The sequence below is a fragment of the Pempheris klunzingeri genome, chromosome 21 (assembly GCF_042242105.1).
Source record: "Pempheris klunzingeri isolate RE-2024b chromosome 21, fPemKlu1.hap1, whole genome shotgun sequence".
NCBI classification, from domain to species: Eukaryota; Metazoa; Chordata; class Actinopteri; order Acropomatiformes; family Pempheridae; genus Pempheris; species Pempheris klunzingeri.
Window position 1 is genome coordinate 19,853,579 of NC_092032.1, and position 22,273 is coordinate 19,875,851.

A 22,273-nucleotide genomic window follows, 5' to 3' on the forward strand; every position below is an offset into this window, starting at 1 on the left:
TTTTACAGGCAGATTAGAGATTACAGGCAAGTTTTAAAAAGCCCTTTTGTTGACAGAATATCTATATAATTAAGTAGACCACAAAATTAGCTTTGTAATATGTAATCAAATCAAATGGTGCTAGTAATACTAATAATAAAAGAGAAATTATTACATGTAACGAAAGTTGAATCAGGCATAGTAAAACATGTAGTTACGCAGGAAATAAAGATAAAAATAATAATTTAACAATTTAAATTGTCAAAATGAAATTCTAAATTCTAAATGTGTACATTTATATATATGTACACATATTCATTTATAAATATTATAAATAATAATGGTGTTGTGACTCTCCATTAGAGGGGTGTCCCTTTAAGTTTAATTATCATAATATTCACCCACCAATGACCACGTGTAACAGATATAATGAAAGCAAAGACACGGGAACAACTGTACAGTGAAGATAAATAAGAATTTATTTATTGCATCAAGAGTAGACACAAATTACAGACGCGCTCCTCCCTCTCGCAGCAGTCTGACACACTCACAATAAAGCTTCCCACTCAACAGAAAAAAGAGTTTTGTGCGTATAAGCAGCAGCAGAATATAAAAATGTAATGTGACCGTAAAGCCGTGCGAATCAAGAATAAATGAGGTTATAACAAGGCCGGGAAGAACTGAACGCTTGCTTCATCTCCGTCAGTCAAACTTGACTGTCGAGAAGCTGTAAACGCTGATTCACGGCTGCAGCCACAGTCACAGCCGTGAAACACAGAGGAAAGAAAATATAAACGAGTAACAAAAGAACCGTAGAGGACGTCAACATGTAAACAGCACAAAGTGACAGGACTCAAACAAGGTCACATGATATAAAAAGGATGTATCTGTTACGCTGAATTGACCTGTGACACACACACTCACTCACACACTCACTCATCGGTCAGGGGATGAAAGGCGTTGACATGTTGCCTTCAGTGCTCCACCGCCTGATTAAAGTGTCGCTTCCCGTCCAGGTACAGCATCGACTCTGTGGGACAGACACATCAGACTCTTGAGATGATTAAAACGTCTAATAAAAGTCTCCCAGTGGTGGAAAGTAACTAAGTAGATTTACTTAAGCAATGAACTTAAGCACAGATTCAGGATACTCTCACTTTACTTGAGTTATTTCAGTTTGTGCAACTTTGGACTTCTATTCATTCCCATACAACACATACATGTATGTTTTCTATATACATCTATTTTTATATTTGCATTTATTGTTATATTTTGTAATATACCTTGTTTTTGCTCTAATTCGGCAACTGACACTTTATTTCGGCACCTTTTCTGTTGCTGTAACAAGTACATTTTGGGATAAATAAAGTCTCTCTTACTCCACGACATCTCAGAGACAAATATTGTACTTTTTACTCCACTTTATGAGCAGAAAATAAAAGGGTATTTTTAAATCTGGATCCCTTTTGTTCATATCTTGGTAGGGATAAAAAGTGTTGGAACTGGTCCAGTAGATCACCTCAGCCTGCAGTCACAAAGCAGGCTGCACCCGATCACAGTAGGTCCACTAACACTGCGTTTTATTTATAGCTCTGGAAGTGGAAAACGTGAGTAACATCTGTGATATTTAATGGAAACTCTAAATATCCACGGATTCAGCTCCTGTTAACAGGAAAAGTTCCCGGTGGCGTTAGCAGAAACCTTATCTGTCCCTGAACAGTAAAAGATGAACTGAAACAGTGTTGTGGTGAGAACTGTCTGTGCTTTTCACAGAATGATGTGAGAAAAACCTTGAGGGACTTTTGGCTTGTTGTTCACATGCAGTACTTGGCGAGTACAGCTGAATATTTTCTCTCCGCATTTGAGAAACTTAAACCACTTTTAAAGATCTCAGTGTGGCAGCTGCAAAACAGGCTACAATGGCTGCATTGTATTCCTATGGGGCAACTGCATCTGATCAAAGTAGGTCCACAAAAAGTGCTTGTTTTAGCCACTGACAGGCTCAGATTGTTATTCTAAGTGTCTGACAGCATTATGGAAAGGATCCCTGCAGAGAGATCCTTTTGGTTTAACCACAAACAGACGTTATCGCGCTCTCTTAAAACACACCAGACTCCATTGATAAAAACAGCCATTTTACCCCACAGAACACAGGAGCTGCTGGTCTACTGTTGCCTCAATCAGTTAGTTAGTTTGCGTTATTGTGCCACTTTAAAGGGTTAGTTTGGATCCAACACAATATTTTTTGTAACACACAACACCACAAACAGTCTAACCAATTGAGATGTGGTAGACCAGCTACTCCAGTGCTCTGTGAAGTAAAATTACTGTTTTTCTGAATGGAGTCTGGTGTGTGACACCAAAAAAGAATGGAAAAATAATCTTTGTGTCCACGTGTGTGTGTGTGTGTGTGTGTGTGTGTGTGTGTGTGTGTGTGTGTGTCCTGTCGTGACTCACCTCCGTACGTCATTGGAATGATGTTGGGGACATCGCGGTCAGAGAGGAAGGTGAAGTGGAAGACGTTGGTGGTGTTGTGCTGACGGGTCAGCGGGTCGAACACCTCGGTGTGAACTCTGACCTGGATGTATTTCTCCTGTGTGTAACACACCTGAAACACACACACACACAGACAGATATTAGCTGCAGGTGGTGGTTTAGGACACTTTAAAACGCCCCACAGTGAAGCAGAGGGTTAAAACAGACTCTCTGACCTGTGATGAGAGCAGCAGCAGGGAGCCGATCTCCACAGGTTTCTGGAAGAGGATATCATCAACAGCCACCAGACTCGGCCGACATCCTCTGCAGCAGCAACCGGAGCAAAGACAACAAACTTTTTAACATCAAACCGATAATCTGCATGATAAAACGCGGTGCTGCGTCTGTTCTTAAAAGCTCTCACCCGTAGGAGCAGGCGTTGGCCCAGCCCAGCTCGTAGGCTTTCCTCATCAGAAAGCCTCCAAATATCCTGTTGAAGATGTTCCTCTCCTGCTCGACACACGGCACACATATCAAAGACACAGATATTTTCCAGCTGAAACTCTTCAAACTGTTTTTAGGGCAAGGGAGTGATAAACTAAATGACAGGACGTCTACTGGAGGAATTATGAGGAACACTGGCCACAATAATACGCATTTAAAAATCATCTTTTCCTTTTAGATAAACAAATACAGGAAAACATACAACTTGAGGGCTGGTGTCTTATTAAACTAAATATATGATACTGAAAGACTTAATTTAACAACAAGCATTCCTTTATAAAGAATAAAGTGTTCATAACACTTTAAGTTTCATCCTAAAACTGTGAATCAGAACAAACTGGGATGTTTCCACTAAATACCAAAAAAAAAACCCAACTCAAAGGACTGCCAATGTAACAAGATCACAGGATAGAATATAGGTCTTAACATACATCCTCCCTTTGTGTATTTTGTCCCTCCTGCTGCTCCTTCCTCTCACCTGAGGGTGGCAGATCTCCAGTCCTTTCAGTTTGGCGTCTTCCATCCACAGCGAGTTTGGAGGCAGAACTCTGCTGCGGAAACTGACCGTCCTGCAGGAGAAGAATAACAACTTCTTTAGCTGTACTACAGCCTGAATACGAGCTTCTACATCGAGGCGTTTTTGCAGTATCTCAGTCGTACTTGGTGTCCAGCGTGTTGAGGAACAGACTGTGTACGATCTTCCTCTCCTCGTCGGTGGGAGCCACCTTCAGCAGCGACGCAGTACTCAGCTCCACACGGCGGGATTTATTCGCTGGAAACCACAAACGCACACATACACACATAAGTTACATATTCCAGGTTCAACATGATTGGCAGTAAATCCAGTAGATCGCCTCAGCTGGCAGCTACAAAACGGCCTGCAATGTAGTCCTTTGGAGCAACTGCATCTGATCAAAGTAGGTCCACTAAAAGAGCTTGTTTGATCCACTGACAGGCTCAGAGTGTTATTCTAAGTGTGTGACAGCATCATGGAAAGGATCCCTACAGAGAGAGACCTGGAAGATCCTTTTGGTTTAACCACAAACAGCCATTATATCGCTCTCTGCACACACACCAGACTACATTCACTAAAACAGGGATTTTACCTCATAGAACAGAGGAGTTGCTGGTCTACTGCTGCCACAATCAGTTAGTTAGTTTGTGTTACTGTATGACTATTAAGTCATACAATGGTTTTAAAGTGTTAGTTTGCACCCAAATTAATCCTTTGAAACACAAAAGTCACAGTCACATCTCCTGTGTTCAGCAAGGTAAAATCACTGCTTTTGTGAATGTAGTCTGGTGTGTGTGCAGAGAGCGATATAACGTCTGTTTGTGGTTAAACCAAAAGGATCTTCCAGGTCTCTCTCTGTAGGGATCCTTTCCATGATGCTGTCACACACTCAGAATAACACTCTGAGCCTGTCAGTGACTAAAACAAGAACTTTTAGTGGTCCACCCCTGGAGGATTATCTTATCTTGACCAAGGTTATGTCAGGATGTTATACCTTCTCCTTCCTGGAAAATGTTCTCCTCCTCTGGTCCGTCTGGTCTCAGAGGATTTACAAAAGCTGCCCTGAAATACGAGAGAGAAAGTCTAGATTATATGGACTCTATACGCTGATATAATGAGTCTCACTGTTTCCTGTTTATTCTGTGCTGTAAAGATGCATTTTATAGTTTCAGCCCATTTAATTTTCACAATTTTCCTACCTCTTGTTTTCTGGGTCTCGGGCCACCATGACAAATGTAGCATCCAGAACTGGGGAATAAGCTCCATCATGGAACTGAAGGAAGAGTCACATTATTAGGATTCTTATTTTCAGACATTTCTCTGTGGACATCTGATGTTAACTGTGATGCTAATGCCTGATGCTAACATCTTCTGCTAACTCTGCTACTAACATTGCTGCAATCAAACAATCTGCTTTATTCTCAGGTGTGGATCCTTTTTGTTTAGCAAAGAACAGCCATTATATCGCTGTCTTGAAAGCCACCAGACTCCATTGACAAAACCACTCATTCTACGTCACAGAATATAGGAGTTGCTGATCCTCCGCTGCCTTAATCAGTTAGTTTGTTTGTGTTATTGTACATTACAAATATATATAAACTAACCCTTTAAAACACCAAAATCACACAATAACACAAACAAAGTGAGACACTGAGGCAGCAGTAGACCAGCAACTTCTGCAACTTCTGCAGGGTAAAATTACTGTTTTTGTGAATGGAGTCTGGTGTGTTTGCAGAAAGCGATATAACAGCTGTTTGTGGTTAAACCAAAAGGATCTTCCAGGTCTCTCTCTGTAGGGATCCTTTCCATGACGCTGTCACACACTTAGAATAACACTCTGAGCCTGTCAGTGGATCAAACAAGCACTTTTAGTGGATCTACTTTGATCAGGTGCAGATTACATTACAGCTATTGCAGTCTGTTTGGTGTCTGCCGACTGAGGCGATCTACCGGACCAATTCCAACACTTTTTTCTTGTTTTCCTCTGCTGATATGGTTAATCATAGGCCCATTTCAACTGTCTGATCTCACCAGAACAACCTCTTTTTTCTTATGTATTATATATATTAGTTCTGCTTGTCCATGTAGACAGTGAAGGGTGTCTACCTGTGACATGTGCATCTTGGCTTCAATAGAGGTCTTTCCCACCCACGTCACGTGACCCGTGAACTTGATGTCACAGTCAGGATAGATGACGTGCTGCCTCATGTCTGTCCGACAAAGAAACAACAAGAGAAAGTCTTTATTGAGGAACTGCAGGTGGTGAAACGACCACTTCAGAGAAACGTGGCGACTGATGAACAAACCGAGGTTTTAAGTGATTGTTTTTTTTGACAATAAGGTTGACACTTCAATTTTCATATATATTATATTCAGTAGTTTAATATTAGTGCAGTGGAGTGAAAAGTACAATATTCTTTCTTTTAAAATATTGTACTTTATTATTATTATTCAGTGGCTTTTTATCCTCAATGTTACATTATAGATTCAATGTATTCTATTTTTACGATTATTCTTATCTTATTCATTTTAATATATCTATAATTGTATTTTTATAATAATTTATTTATCATTTATTTATTAATTCAAGTTTCCACCTTATATTACATTAGTGTTTTTCTTTTTTTCTTTAATTTATTTGTCGTAAAGCACTTTCAGTCGCCTTCGTCTCCTGTATCACTATCATCATTATTATTATTATTCATTAATATTATTATTAGTAGTAGTGGTAGTAGATACTGTTACTCACTGTTCAGACCAAACCAAACAAACTTCAGCTGCGATCGTAGCCTAAACGCGAGCGACTCTTACCGATCTTGTCCACCAGGGCGGTGACGATGGACAGAGGAGACCTCTTCAGAGCCGGATTATAGGTGTGAGAGTAAGAGATGAGGACTGCGCAGGGACACGAGGAAGAAAACGTGTCACTGTTTGACTGCGTTGAATATAATCATAAAAACAAGCGAGCGCTATAGTGATACCTGCTAAACTGTCCAAGTCCTCCAGGATTCTGCCGAACCTGGACAGAGACAGAGGAAGAGTTACAGGAAGTAGTCTGTTAACCTGCACATGGGTTCTGGTGGTTTTCCACCATCATTGTGAGGACAACATCCCTGTTCAACTGAAAGCTGGACTCAAGTAACAGACAGTTTTGAGCTCTCTGTTCTTTTGCCACGACAGTATAATCAGGAAAATGTTCACTGAGCTGATAAATCAGGTGAGAAGTCGGCTCATTGACTTCCATCCAATCAGACTTCTGTTTGGAGCCAGTGGAGTCGCCCCCTGCTGGACATTAGATTCAGGTTTAAGGCTTCACTGCTCAGACTCAGAAGCTACAAACACTTATTTTACACACTCTGTGCCTCAAGTTGAATATTTTCAGTTTGCACGACACGTGAATCTGCCTGATTCCTTCACATCTCTTCCTCTCCTGCTTATTTGCATCTTTGCATTGACTTTGAATGTAATTCAGCAGCAGGAAAAACAAACACACCTTTAGGTTTCTGCGTTTAGGTGTGATGGTTAAGGTCAGGGTAAGGAGCTGAGCGTCCTCGCAACTATAGGAGGAGAATGAAGACATGGATGTGTGTGTGTGTGTGTGCACCTGACAGTGTTGTGGAAGGTCAGGTATTTCTCTCGGAGCTGTGGCTCGGAGCCCAGGGGCAGGTGGACCTCCAGGTAGCTGTCCTTCATCGTCTTGGCAGGAAGGTCGCTCTGAGACTTTGCCAACATGGACGACAGCGACACGCGCTCCGACATGGCCTGCTGATGGTCGCTGCACACACGATTATTGAACGATTTTTTATTACTTTTCATACATGTGAATATCCAGCATTTACTGTTTATAACAAACAAAAGCAGATGCATAAAAACTGTAAATTAAATAAATAATCACTCAAAAGAATGGCAGACCAAATGTGAGTAAATAAAACAAACAGTGTTCTCACACTGCTGCTGTTTGTGTTTGTACAAAAACATGTTTGTACGGCTTAAAGTGATGGTGAAAGACGCTCTACCTTCATTACAAGTAAAATCTTACTCAAGTAAAAGTACAGACTTATTACCAGCAGCATGTAGGAGCATTTTAGTTTGTCAATGTGGAGCCACATTAGATATTTTATGTACTACTGGGTAATATAGTCATCATGTCATATAAATATAAGCATATCTTGTGTTTTTTTGTGTATAAAAGTAGTAAAAAGTCAAATAAATGTAAAGGTTTCTTCATATTTATACATCTATCTTATTAATAAAAAAAAAGAAAAGAATATAGCTTATCATTATTTTCCATTGTTGGATACAAGAAGTATTTACAAACAGTGTTTTAGCTCTACTTGTTCGACACCACAACAAACCAAAAGAAACAAGAGAGCACAAATATAATCATGTTTTCTTGACGCTTCGACACAGATGGTTCAGTACCTCCAGTTAGTGGAAGCTCCTACGATTTCTCTTAGCCTGTTCCGCACTGAAAAACACACAAGAAAAAATCAGACCTTCTGTGTGTGAGTCCGTTCATCTGAGCGTGTGTGTGTGTGTGTGTTGTGCAATGAAAGTTCAAGGTTGTAGGTTTCATTCTGGCTCTGGAGTTTCACAAGCAGTGAGAGTTTTGTTTTTACAGCTGAGCCTTCAGGAACATCAGGTATCAGTAATGCCATAGATTCTCTTTAATATCCAAATTTAAGGGGGTAGTTTGGACTATTTGAAGTGGGGATTATGAGGTACTTTATGTATGTAACGTACCCAAAGCTAATGTATAGATGGCGGTCGGCACACCCCCCGTTTGGAGAGGCAGGAAGGAGTCCCGGCACGGACATTAAGTAATGTACGAAAACGGATTCTAGCCACCAAAGATGTTTTCACTGCTTTATATTGCTGTCAGACAGCCATTTCCACAGGGATCTGTAGCCCATCTCTCTTTCCCATTGCTCTCTTCAAAGCCACCAGACTCCACTGACAAAAACAGTAATTTTACCCTACAGAACACAGGAGTTGCTGGTCTACCGCTGCCTCGATCAGTGAGCTAACATGTTAGTTTAGACATGAACTAACCATTTAAAACACCAAAGTGACACTAAAAATACAAGCAAACTGGCCGATTAAGGCAGCGGTAGATCAGCAACTCCTGTGTTCTGTGAGGTAAAATTAATGGTTTTGTCAATGGAGTTTGGTGCCACTGAAGAGCGTGAGGAGAGAGACAGAATAGCTTCAGTTCCTCATGTGAAACAGCTGTCTGATGGACATCAGTTTTCCTGCTGCTGCCATCCACAACAGTACCTTCTTAGCTTCTGTGCCGGGACTCCTGGCTGCTCCTCCTAACTGGGAATGTGCTGACCGCCATCTATTGTAGGTAATACAATACTGACTATGGATGAGTAAGTAAAAAATCCAAACTATCTCTTTAAATGTACCATTCACTTATCTAAATTGCAAAATGTCCTTAATACCTGCTGGAGGCTACAGCTTATTTAGGAAAGAAGCATCATTAAGGAACCAGCTGGAACAAAAACACTGAAGTTTAGTGCCACAGAGGGAAGAAGAAAAAGAAGAAGGTTATCAGACCACCAACGAATGCTGCAGGGATGGTTTAGCTCTACTGTGGAGGAGGGAAATCCAGCCCGGCTTGAACGCTAAATCCAGACCTACCAAAGGGCACAACAGGTGCACAGTAAAAGCTGCTGTCAGTGCCGAAACATGCAGGAGGAATCACCATGCAATTAGAGCAAATTAGAAGAGAACTACTACAGGCAGGAGTAGTGTGGTGTTAGGATTATTCTTGGTTTACACACCATTTGACACGTGTAAAAGTGGATTTCCTGCAAAGAAACACAAATGATTAAATTAAAAGGCTGGATGCACGAAGAGATCAGTTTGTGCAGTTTGGATTTGATTCACACAGACATTAAATGTGTTATGTTTCATTACATTAGTTCCACACTTTTATCTGAGGCACTGACGCCTCCACAGGAGATGCAAGCACTGCTGAGGGTGTGATCAAAAAGTACATCTCTCTCAAGACAAACAACCAAACCTGTATTCGGCGCCATCGTACTTTGTGCAGAAAGGGTTTGTTTTTAGAGACATAAGCGAGCTTGTCAACTCTTTTCTTGAATGTATTTATTAAAGGTTTGATCTAAAATGTCTGTGAGATATTCCTAAAGCCCATGATGATGTCTTCAGGTCACATGTTTGGTCTGACCGACAATCCCAAACTCAAAGAGGTGCAACTTTCCAAATTATATATTGAAAATTCATATTCAAAGACTTTGAATGTTTGGCTTCTGTGTTTAAAATATGAGAGAATATGATTAATTATCAAAGTCGTTGTAAAACAGCAACATCAGACCTTGAACGCACCACCAAAGCTTCTAAACTGTAATTTAATTTTCTATTTGAACTGCAGAACAAAAGATGTGTGCAGCGATTCATAGATCTGCATCCAGGTAAGTCGGCAAAAACTGCAATTCAACACAAAACATCACACTTCCTGTGCATAACGTGTCTGTAGCAGACCTATGATGAACCAGGTGGTTGATGAAGTCAAACAGGGAGCGTGGTTGGCGCCTCGTGGTCTCACCTTCGATCATGTCCGGCGCCTTGCCTTGCTTCAGCACGCCGCCTGTGCTGAACCGCCTGGTCGCCAAGGACGCAGCCGACCGCAGCAGCAGGAACCTGCGGCCCACACGAGGACAAGACAGAACACAAACAAACAAACTATGAGATGACGCCGAGGCAAAGGAGTCCAGTTACATCCACGCTCTCACTCCTCTAATTATAACCACCCAGAGGCATCTTTAATCCTGCCCTGCTGCTCCACAGCGAACAGCTGAGCACACTCTACTTTCTCCACCACGTAAAACTGATGCTGTTACCAGATACTTCAGATCTGTTCTGCAGCTTTGTTCAGCAACAATCTGCTCCAACTGGTTCCAGTGAAAACACAAGAGGGAAATATAACAGCGGTTAATCCTGAATCCTAAATGACAATAAGACTTTTACTCCATTATACAGAGAAATACATTTCATGATTTTATGAATGATTATATTAATGATACCTTCTTTTCATCCCTTTGTTTTATATTAAGTGCCATCCCACCTCTATCTCTAAGAGATGGTGTTATTGTAATAAGGATTATACCAACAGAACCCCTTCTTATTTGAGTTGTACGTATATATGTAAGTTATTCATAATGTATTTTTACTATATTCCTCCTTTTTGATATCTATTAACAAACATATTTCCTTTCTTGAATGGATAATATCGCCATGACTGTTTGGAACTAATACACAAGTATAAGTTCATGAAACATAATTCATATTTAAGACCTGAAACTTAAACCTGAATATGTGAATTAGTTTGCCCAGTTATAATAACTTTACAAACACTTGGGTACAGACCTTTTCTGGCTTTGGTATGAACATGACACACCCTTTATTTGTACAGTAAATCCCCACCCAGTTTTTCCTTCATTCACTCAGCTAAAAAAAGCCATAAAACATCCCTGCAGGCCAACAAATCTTTGACACAGGTAGTTTACAAGCACTCCTCGCATCAATTAGAGTGCTAATATGCTAAGGGCTAGCATTGCTCTTGTAATTAGCAGCTTAAGTGTCCCACTGACCTCGGTGAGAGCATTGTGGTATCCGGGGCTCGGGGGTCTAAAAAAGCCGGCGAGATGAGCAAACAGGAATGAAAAATCAGTTTTGCTCTTCAGGCTGCTGCTGCTGTGCCAAAGTGCCAGGAAATGGGCAGTGCACGGCTTCCGCGTTGGCATTCGGTCCCGCCCACTACGTCATGACGCATGACGAACGTCCCGGAAATGGATACTCCCTCAGTTCAGCCTGTCAGGCACTCCTCCTCGCAGGTAGGTCCCTCCCTGTGAACCAGAGGCTACTGTTTATATCATGGAAACATACTGTGGTCTTGTAGCTGTTTCCAAAACAATAGTATCTCAAAAAAAGACGGTTACACCAAAAATATTTATACTGGGTGACCCATCAGTCCTGGGTGACAGATTTTAGTGTAAGATATGTCAAAACATTCCTGCAAATATTTGGCCTGCGACCAAGTAAAGATAAATTTAGTTACTTTCCGATCATGAGCGAATGAAATATGATCTATTGCAGCTGGTAAAACTGGAGTTAATTCTAATTTAATTTAGTAATGCATCCACAGGGATCACTTAAGTCTTATCTCAGTATTTAATAGTACATAATAATTTATTTATTTATTATATTTTGTAGTCTGAATCTGCAAAGTGCAGTAAAAAAGTGGAGCATTCGCTCCTGAAATGTAATGGATTACAAGAATAAAGTGTCTGAAAACTGTATGCGGTCAAAATGTTGGTCTGCCTGATTAAAACCTGTGACACAACTAACGTTATTGTCATTAAAATGTGAGTTTCAAACTATTTAACAACTCTAATACGGTCCTAGATTACAATGAACCTGCCCTGACCATATTTTATGAAAAAGTTGATATGAAACAATTACAAATAGATAATGCTGTGACATATATTTAACATTTCAGATCTTGGACAGCAGGGGTAGTGTTTCAAAAACAAGTTAAGAATGTGCTCCTTGGTCCATTTAGTCTGTTTTATATCCCCCATAATTTTTACTTAGAATAGAAAAGGGTCCAGGTTCTTAAGGGTTAAGTAAAGTACTTGAGTAAATGTATTTATTTACTTCCCACCATTGGAAAAATACCTCGCCATTAAAAATAAACCATCTTATGACGGCATTGCAACAATCTCGTCACATGACTGCCCTCCTGCGCTCCGATTGGCTGAGAAACAGCAAGCGGGTGTCGCTGATTGGTCAGAAATCCGAGCGCTGTGAGGTGCCGACCAATCGCGTTCGAGCGAGAGCCGGATATAAAAGCCCCGATGTAAACAAAGGAGCGGGCAGTTGGACGGCAGCGACCCGGCGGAGGGTGATCATAACTGGATGTGCTTGTCTCGACGAACGCGTCCGGACCAGAGGCTGACTGTGGGGAAAAAGCCACTGTGAAGCGAATGAAGAAACATCTAATCTTTCACTTCACATACAGAGGACTTCTAACGAGAGGAAAAAAGAGTAAAAGAAGAAAATGGAGTATAAATTACGAAAAGCTGAACCCAGGGACGTGTCTGATATATTACGACTGGTGAAGGTAGGCCCGAGGACCGCAACACACCACAACACACCACAACACACCACAACACACCACATATGGGCCGTTAAAATGAAATTACTCGATATTAATTACCCAGAACGTAGCTTAGCTAGCTAGCTAATTGTTGCTAACAGTGAAAACGTGACCACGACTTTTCCCCCGGAGCTGAACGTTTCACATTTAAAGCATTTAAAGCGTCTTAAATAGTGAATCACATCGTCTGATGGTGACTAAGAAGCAGGTGGAAAATGTCCGGAGGATGTCCGAGTGTGAGATTAGTGTCGTCGGCCTTTTGTTTACAGCCAGACGGCTCATATCCGGGTCTCCATATATGGTCAGCCTATGTGCTTATCAAGGAAATGTTCATGACGGGTTTATAACTGCTGGCCTCACTTAAATAACACAACCAGGGCAGCATCTAGATGTTCCCTCCATAACTGTCCCACTGCTAATGATCCACTCATTATTCAGCCTGCGAAATGTTAATGAAGAGTTAAAAAAAATACCAGGAGGAGGCTTTAAATCCCCTCTGATCAACAGCCCACAAGCAAACTATATCCAATTTATGGTCTCATAAAGTCGAGAAAAGCTTGAAATAGTCACATTAAATAAACTGGAGCTGCTAAATCCAGCCAGCAACCACATTTTGACAATTATAGTCGGCTTTTTAAAGCAGCCAGCCCAACATGTTGACCAATATTGGCTCATCACACATGTTTATGACTAAGGCTGCCACCGATTAATCTCCTGATTATTTTCTCCATTAGTTGTTTGGTGTAGAAAACATTAGAAAACAGTGGAAAAGGTCCATTACACTACACCAGGACATAAGATGGCTTCATCTGTGAGTGCAAAACCAAGAGAAGCATCAGAGTTTTACATTTGAGAACGTGGAACAATCACATCTTTGTGGAATCATTAGTTAATTATAAAACTGGTCGCTAGTTTGTTTTCTGTCCAACTAATAATCGATTCGTGGATTAATCATTGCAGCTGTAGGCTTATCATCATGTTATTCAACAACTGGAACTCCTCCTATGAAGCATCCATAGTTCATGTACAGATTACTTCATATATTACAGTTAGAACATCTCCTTATGAATGTTAAAGGGCTAAAAATAGCCGTCTTGCTGTTACATGCTTTGTCCACCAGACAAATAAACTGACTAATGGCTGACTGGTGTTAGTTGTCACCACTAAACATGTTGTTTTTGTCTTTTTTGTTAAAGGAACTTGCAAAATACGAAGAGATGGAGCACCAGGTGACACTGACTGAGAAAGGTGAGCTTTTAGGTAACCAATCTATCTACATTCACAGATTATTAGTATTCTGTCTTCATTTTTCTTATTTTCCTCGCAGAACTCCTTGAGGATGGATTCGGTGACACCCCGTTTTACCATTGCATCATCGCTGAAATCCAAGGAGAGAACAGCAGTGATGGTGAGAGCCGACCCAACCCCACAACCCTTAGAAAAAAAACAGTAACTTCAGTCGAAGCCGCAGCCCAAACCTCAAAGCTCCTTCCCCAGGAAGCTGCTCTAGATCGAGTGACATCAGGTTCACACCAAGACATCAAGTTACCTGGTTAACTCATTGTTGACGCGTTCAGGAGAGCTTCAGCAGCTGTCAGGCACCACAAGAGTTCTGGGCATTCACAACTTCACCGCCGTCACAGTGCAACATGTTTCTTTAATGTGGAAGAGTGTTAGTTAGAGAATACCCTCTCTTTTATAAACTAAAAAGAGGAAGTTCAAATCTTCTGTGTCACTCGTAAACCTACAGTGTGGTTTAACTGAAGTTTGTTTCAGCTCTTTATTTTTTATGTTTTAGCTCCTTGGCTTTTTTTCCCACTCAAATCACATTAAAAAAAATCTATTTATCACAGGTTTAATTAGTTTGTTAGCATATCAATAAATAAAAGTCAGAATCAAGCTGGGAACCTTCAGATTACCAGACGACTGCTCGAGCTCAGACCAAGCAGCAAAAACAGGGCCGTGCTAACGGTGCTAACGGGGGTTAGCGGCTCAGTCTTGCTCGCCAGCGTGTGTAGTAACGCAGCGACTAGCTGACCAGTGGGATCTGAATACTCAGTGTTGTTCCTGCATGCCGCTGTGACGTGAAACATTAGGCAGCCAATCACCAGCAGGTTTAGATCTTGGTACAAGCAGGCTGCATGTTTATTCAGGTATCAAAATCTGGTTCCAGATGATGAGGCTTGTTTCAGTACTTTCTAGCATCGAAGCACTTAGTCTGTGCCGTAAAAGTATTGTAGTTTGGTAACCAACCGTAGTATTAATGCCACAGCACAAGAGGGGGAAAAAGAGGACGCAGATTCTATTTTGCATTTTGAAAATTAGGCAGAAATGTCAGAAATTAAGGCCAGGAATTTAAAAAAAAGTTTGTTTTTGTATGTCGAGTATTTTAGCCTCAACTTTTCTACTTTATCCTCAAAATGCCAAATAAATAGAACAATGTTCCTCCTTGTTTGTCTCATGCCTGCTCCGAACACTCCCAGACTTTAATGATCTCACTTCCCAGCGTAACGTCTCTGAGGTTCGAGCTTGTGCTTGTTGCTTCCACCACCTGCTCAGACTGACAATGTAACCTAAAGGCTATACTGTGTGCGCTTCCTGTTTTTGTTAAATGCTGCTTTAACTGTATCATCATCACAGCCGAGTAGTCGGGCGTCCGGCTGCAGCTGCTCGAGCTTTTCATAAATAGATTTCAGATTTTATCTTTAATAACTGCACACTTCAATTTGATTCATAGTCTGTTTAAATGTTTGTCATTTACACGTCTAAGCTGCACTAGAAAAAATGAATTATGTATTTAATTTTAAATGTATAGAGGAAATGATGCATTCAAGAGCTCAGACTGCACATTAAATGCATCACAAAACCACGTAGCTATAACATATGTATGAATACAGGTATGTAGGTATAATAATGAACACAATGACCTTAAATAGAGCTGGCAGTAGTGACACCAGAGGAGCTGAAACATTTACAAATATTGCAAACGGCGGCAATTAAATGCATCACAATGAAGTGTATAAAACCTGACACCCCCCCGACATAATATATGGCCTGAGGGGTTATGGGGAACAGAAGACTTCAGAAAGAGGGAAGTGATCTGAACACCTCTATGTATGTGCAGCAGCAGGATACTCAGACGTTTCATTCCCGTCTCTCCAGGTCTGAAGGTGGTGGGTTTCGCCATGTACTACTTCACGTATGACCCCTGGGTGGGCAAGCAGCTCTACCTGGAGGACTTCTACGTGATGGAGCAGTACAGAGGTAAGAATATACTCCGCTCCACCTTTTAATCTGTTTTAATGAGCTCTGTCTTTTCTTGTTTGAGGAAACATATGGAGCTGAGCTAGCGTAGCACCTAGCGTAGCACCTCAGAGCTCTTACTTCCTGTTAGTACGCAGCATTTTGACCTTTTTCTACTGCACAAGATTTTACTGAATGTTTTGTGTTCTTCTTCTGCTCATATATGTGCTGTTCACGCTGGCACAACCTTTAGCCTTTAGCTTAGGAGCAGGTTAGCCCAGATTGGATGGAAGTCAATGAGAAAATGAGCCGACTTCTCTCCTGATTTATCAGCTCAGTGATCAGTTTCTGCTCTCAGTCTCTAGTTTACTGTCTTCTTCAGCACAGCAGGATGTTCATTTAGTAAATCATGGTCCATTTAGAGGAAGATAAATGGTAAAGCAGTCAATCAATCACAACAAGCTGAGCTAAGGATACGCAGCGTGAAAATGTGAGATATGCACCAGCGAAAGAAAAACTTCCATCGCCGCCTGCATTAATGGACAATAAAGCTTTTCCATCTTGACTCCTCCAGGGCTGGGCATCGGTTCGGAGCTCCTGCGCCACCTCAGTGATGTGAGTATGTTTGCAGGACGTGTCAGAACAGAATAAATGATTAAACGGGAACATTAAAATCCAGGTTTCAGACCCCTGACTGTCAAACAGGTCGCAGTAGGTGAGATATAAACACCTTCCTGCACAGCTAAGTAGCTGCACGTGTAATGAGCATGAATTGAACAAGCAAATTAAGAAAAGTGAAGCCACGTTATGACGAAACACTGAACTAATGAGAACGAGAATAAGGAAAACTAATATGGGAAGTAAGTGGCAGTAAAAATGAGACAAAGTGAGTGTTTTGGATCAATAGTTTGTTTTCTTATCGCCAGGTTACAGTGGAAAACAAATAAAAGAATAAAGGACAATTTAGCACATTTAAAACATTGCATTTTTTATATATTCTGTATTAACTGGAGTCTGAAAGTTGGATTTACTAATAACACTGTTGAGTTGCATTATGGGAAATGTAGGATTTAGTGTTTTGGGAGCTTGACCCTTACTAGAGTCGGTATAACTTCTGACCAAACCTTTTGTCTCCGACTTTTCTGGAAGCGTGACGTCAAACCCCCTTTAACTCTCGTCCCTCCTCCAGCTGGCGATGAAGACGCGCTGCACCGGCATGATGTTCGTGGTGGCGGAGAACAACGAGCCGTCCGTCCAGTTCTACAAGCGGCGCGGTGCCGAGGACCTCTCCCAGGAGGAGGGCTGGAGGCTCTTCAGGTTCGACAAGAGCAGCCTCGTCAAGATGGCCACTCCAGCCGAGGAGTGACGGACGGAGGGAGGAGGGAGAGGAGGGGAAGCATGATGGGAGTCTGACCGGAGACGTCCGACTCCTCTGCTTCTCTCTCCATTCAGACAAGTTAATTCATAGATCAGCTTTTAAAAATTCTGTGTCACAGTAACATGATTGTGTGTGTAGTTCAGTCTTAGAAAACCTTTTGTCTGTTTCTGATTTATAACTCAATCACTTGTTTTTCCAACATTTAACTATTCTGTTAGTAATTAGAGTGAAGAGTTCATATCACTGAAGTCTGCAATAAAACGATCACTGATCACACACATCGTAGTGGACTCCACTTTAAGCACCTCGGAAACTAAAACACGTTTCAGTAGCTTGATTGCTGACAAAACGAGCTCAGGGTGCCTTTAGTGGCTGCTCTGGAGCTTTTGGTCTTTTGGAGTTTGTAGGGAAATAAGATGTCCGTTATTCTTAAAGGGGAAACTCTGCCACTTTATATGTGGATGTCCAGCCAGCGTTGATGGTAAATGTAGTCCATTGAAGCAGTGGATTTCTCCTGCATGCAGAGCCGTGGAAGTGGTGCCTACATTTACCACAATGCATTGCATTGGCGGCTCAGAAAATGACCAAAAACTGGCGAATGCTGAAATTCACTGCAGCAGAACAGGCTGATTCTGATTGGCCGACAGAGTCTGTAGTTCTTCCTGGTTACCGATGACTGAAACGACAGCGCAGGTGACCAGGAAGTACAACAGCAAGAGGACACTGATTGGACACCCACATTAAATGCTGCCAAGTTTCCCTTTAAGGACTTTTCGTCTAAACTGTCTTAAAATATGAATTCTTCAATTCATTTATCAAAATAATCTCGTTCAGCAGTTGTTTCGGAGCTTCTGATCGAGTCTCGCGATGCGATCAAAAGCTCCAGAACAGCTTTTTAAATGGACTTGGAGGTGAGATTGTTTCAGCTGATGGTTTTCTCTCAGCTGTTAATCTCTTCTGACAGTCAAAGCCAAATGAGAACAAGTGGAAAATATATAATGATTGAGTTTTACATCTGCTGTGGACGGTGTGTCCTCAGTTAGTCCATATGCAGCTACATACATTGTCCAACAAATGTGAAAATCTACAATAATCAGGGAACAAACAGCCTCCAAAAAACCTTTTTGATTTAATTCTGCCAGCAACAAATCAGCACATTTGTTCAGAAATTGTTTACAGTAAACTTTCCTACTTAGCTCAACTTTCCTCCTCCCACAGCACCAACATACCAGAGTTCTTCCTGTAAAGACTTTATCAGAGGTTTTCCACAGCCTGTGACCCTCAGTGTGGTTTCAGCCGATGCAATAAACTCAGCTCGTCTCATTTTAACGGTCCGACCTCATCACAGCTTTAAAGTGGGACTCGGTTCAAACTTCTGCGCCATAAAAGACGAACAGGAAAAACACCAGTCGTCTCTTATGGCTCATGCATGGAAACGGTACGAGCTGTTATGTGCTGACCCCATTTATGACGACGAGTTAGGCTCATATATAACATATTTAAGGACATGGACCCCTGACCTTTGCACCACTTATGGTTCTTGTTTATGTCGAACAGTCGGGTTAAACATTCACCTGGTTGTGATAAGAAAACACTTCTGCAGGTTCATGAGTGTGAGCGGGGCACAAATCAAACATTTGTGTCATCAATATACTAAATTAACTCAAATTAGCAGCATGATTATCACAAAACAAACTGAAACTTGTGGTAACGCTGAGCGACATCTACTGTAGATTATACCTCATAAGACCCCACTTCAAAAAGATCCGAATTATCCCTTTAATGTATCTGAGCAGTATTACAGCAGAGGGTGCGATTGATCGTCATTATTAGTATCACTGGAGTGCCAATGATGACGGTAAAACTCAACCTCGAGTGCAATATTACGATTATACGACAACTACCAACAAAATAAAAGATAAAATTAAAACTTAGTTACATTGGGGCATTGCTATATCCGTTACCATGGAAACAGATGGGACTATAACTGGAGAGTGATCAGCCCTGTCAGGAGACTCCTATGTAATGACACCTAGTAACGCCCCTAGTAACTCCCCTAGTAACAGAGGCGATCACTAGTCCCTGCTGAGTCGGACGGCCCAAACTGAATAAATACCACATAAAATCCATTTTGTATCGGCGTCGTTGGCTTTTTCCTCCCGTTGCGGTAGTTACAAGTCACAATGTTGCCATGGAAACGGCGGAGTCATATTTTCAGCGTCTAGTCGACCGATCAAATTACTCGGTCAGAACCACTTGTTGTGTAATTGTTGTCCTGCAGTCTCACAGCAACTGAAAGCTGAAAACGAAAACCGGACTGAAGTTGAATAAAAATGTAAAGTCGCTTCATTTATAGTTCTGAAAACGTGAACAACATCTGTGACGGTTTCCCCTGAGAAAGAACCTAAACATCCACTGATTCACTTGGTATTAAAACAGGAAAAGAAACCAAGCAGGAAGAGCTGAACCGAAACAGTGTTGTGGTATCTGTGCTTTTCGCGAGAAAACCTTTGGGTACTTTTGCCCGGTTGTTCACATACAGTACTTGACCAAGCCAGTAACAGCTGTTATATCTCTCTCCTCAAAGCCACCAGACTCCATTGACAAAATCTGTGATTTTACCTTGCAGAACACAGGAGTGGCTGGTCCACGGCTGCTTTGATCTGTTGGTGTAATTGTGAAAGTTTAATGTTTTAAATGGTTCATTTGGGTCCAACACAATATTGGTTTAACACACAATAACACAAACAAACTGACTAATCTAGGCAGCAGCAGATCAGCAGCTCCTGTGGTCTGTGAGCTAAAATCCCTGTTTTAGTGAATGGAGTCTGGTGTGTGTGCAGAGAGCGATATAACAGCTGTTTGTGGTTAAACCAAAAGGATCTTCCAGGTCTCTCTCTGTAGGGATCCTTTCCATGATGCTGTCACACACTTAGAACAACAATCTGAGCCTGTCAGTGGATCAAACAAGCTCTTTAATGGACGTAATATATGACCCCTGTTTAAAAATACTCGAATCACCCTTTAAGAGGAACAAGGCCTCTCACATAACTCTTGCTGTGTTCTTTAGCTGCTCTTTGTGGGGCTGAAACACTTGAAAAATGCTGTCATGGTTTTCCAGACTGTTTTTCCTTCTGACATAAAGTTTGGCTGACGCCCTTTGAGTTAGGAAACAGCTGATTTGGCTACTCTGAGGTCTTGCTGCTTTAAAAACTGTGCGTAAAAACTCGTTTATAGCCGACAGACGCTCCTAATCAGCGCTCACACAGGATTAAAGTATTTAAGTTTTCCAATCAAGAAGTTTTTAAATGGAGGATCAACTTATTTCACCCCTGAACCTTTCAAAGAGCAGAGAGTCACGTCATACCCTCCGCTCTGCCTGCAGGAACATTACATCAGTGGTCCAGAGATAAATGAAAACCAGACAGGGGAGGGGAGAGCAGAGGAAACGAGAGTATTCGTATTCGAGAGCACTCGTGTCTGTTTTCACAGTGTCACACTCAGCAGTGGGCTTTCTATGGTGTTTAAATGAGGAAGTGCAGCAGTGGACAACAACAGGACATGACTTCTGCACACATGATCAGTCTATACTGCTTTCCTGTCACATACAGAACGAGCAAAAAACAGCTCTAACCCTGCTGGAGCCTGCTTCAGGGTCAGATTAGAGGGTTATCCTGCTGTATTTGGGCCCAACTCTGGTTTTCTGGTGTCAAAAGGCTGTTTTCCAGGCGTCCCAGGACTTCAAACCAACAGATAATGTCAGAAAAAGGTGATTACAGCAGCGCACACTAGTAATTACCTCAGTAAATTATAATCAAACCTCACCAGGAATCTAATTTCTATGTCTGACAGCATCATGGAAAGGATCCCTACAGAGAGAGACCTGGAAGATCCTTCTGGTTTAACCACAAACAGCACACACACCAGACTACATTCACTAAAACAGGGATTTTAGCTCACAGAACACAGGAGCTGCTGGTCGACCGCTGCCTCAAATGATTGATTTGTTTGCATTATTTTGTGTTACATAAATATTATGTTGGAGCCGAACTAACCCTTTAAAGCGCCAAAGTCACATGATAACACAAACAAACTAATCGATCGAGGCAGCGGTAAATTAGCAGCACCCGTTTTCTGCAAGGTAAAATGTCAATGGAGTCTGGTGGGTTTGAAGAGTGATATTCTATTCTCCTGCTGTGTCCGCCTACATTTTCTGAAATACTAATCATAAGACAAAAATAAATGTGTTTGGTGACAGTCTCAGTCAAATACAGATTTAATAACATTAAGATAAAGAGACAGTGCATACACAGTGAATTATCTGACACACATTATTTGGCCCTTTACTGTAGCACATTAGCATTATTAGCAACATCTGCGGAAATAAATACGTCGACATGTTTGAAACAAACAAACACTTCCTTCCTCGAGGTATTATAACACTTTTCTTTATATAATCTAGTGGTGAAAGCTCACAGCGACACTCAGACCAGAGAGAAGACGGCCTGCCGAGAAAAGGCTTAAAGGAGTAGTGCGGAGTTTTAATCCTTTTAATCCATTTTATCTAGTTTGTTCTATTCGTCTTTATCTAACTTTATTATCGTGGCTTTTAAAACTGTTCTATTGTATTAATAATCCATTTTATCTAGTTTTTTATTCCAATAAACGCTTATTTCACTGTTTTACTAATAATGTTTAATCTATTTCACTAGTTCTGTCTTATAGTCGGTTCACAAGTCGCACTCTGAACTGCATTAACCTGACAGGCAGCAGTGGGTTAGCTTAGCTTAGCATAGAGACTGGAAACAGGGGGAAACTGCTAGCGTGGCCCAAAGAAACAAACAAAACCTGCAAATTCTGCAACTGGATCCAGATAATCTGTTAGATAATCTACAGAGAGACAAATAAAAAACACACATAACCTCTGCAGTCGAGGTAGGAAGTGTACAGTTCCTCCTTTTAGTATTCTCTATCACCGGTCGTGCTCCGT

The 22,273-nt window shown here is 41.3% G+C and overlaps 2 protein-coding genes across 3 annotated transcripts; one reads left to right on the forward strand and one right to left on the reverse strand.

Annotated features, from left to right (window-relative positions):
• Positions 1-435: 435 nt before the first annotated feature.
• Positions 436-11,198, reverse strand: acot9.1 (acyl-CoA thioesterase 9, tandem duplicate 1). Of its 2 annotated transcripts, XM_070852988.1 has the most exons (16): positions 11,095-11,198; positions 10,050-10,144; positions 9,262-9,288; positions 7,895-7,940; positions 7,077-7,247; positions 6,454-6,491; positions 6,284-6,367; positions 5,579-5,682; positions 4,672-4,745; positions 4,467-4,534; positions 3,619-3,730; positions 3,437-3,527; positions 2,879-2,964; positions 2,691-2,778; positions 2,437-2,587; positions 436-1,009 (listed from the first exon to the last, which is right to left on the reverse strand). In XM_070852988.1, exons 1-16 carry the CDS (start codon positions 11,106-11,108, stop codon positions 954-956), a joined length of 1,305 nt encoding a protein of 434 aa, XP_070709089.1. In that variant the 5' UTR covers positions 11,109-11,198; the 3' UTR covers positions 436-953. The 2 variants fall into 2 exon arrangements, with proteins under 2 accessions (XP_070709089.1, XP_070709090.1); XM_070852989.1 differs by lacking the exon at positions 9,262-9,288.
• Positions 11,199-12,380: 1,182 nt separating this feature from the next.
• On the forward strand, positions 12,381-17,521 carry LOC139221092 (diamine acetyltransferase 1-like). The gene is made up of 6 exons (XM_070853001.1): positions 12,381-12,626; positions 13,859-13,910; positions 13,990-14,070; positions 15,825-15,926; positions 16,480-16,520; positions 17,095-17,521. The coding sequence occupies exons 1-6, from the start codon at positions 12,564-12,566 to the stop codon at positions 17,269-17,271; spliced, it is 516 nt and encodes a 171-aa protein (XP_070709102.1). The 5' UTR covers positions 12,381-12,563; the 3' UTR covers positions 17,272-17,521.
• Positions 17,522-22,273: the final 4,752 nt, after the last annotated feature.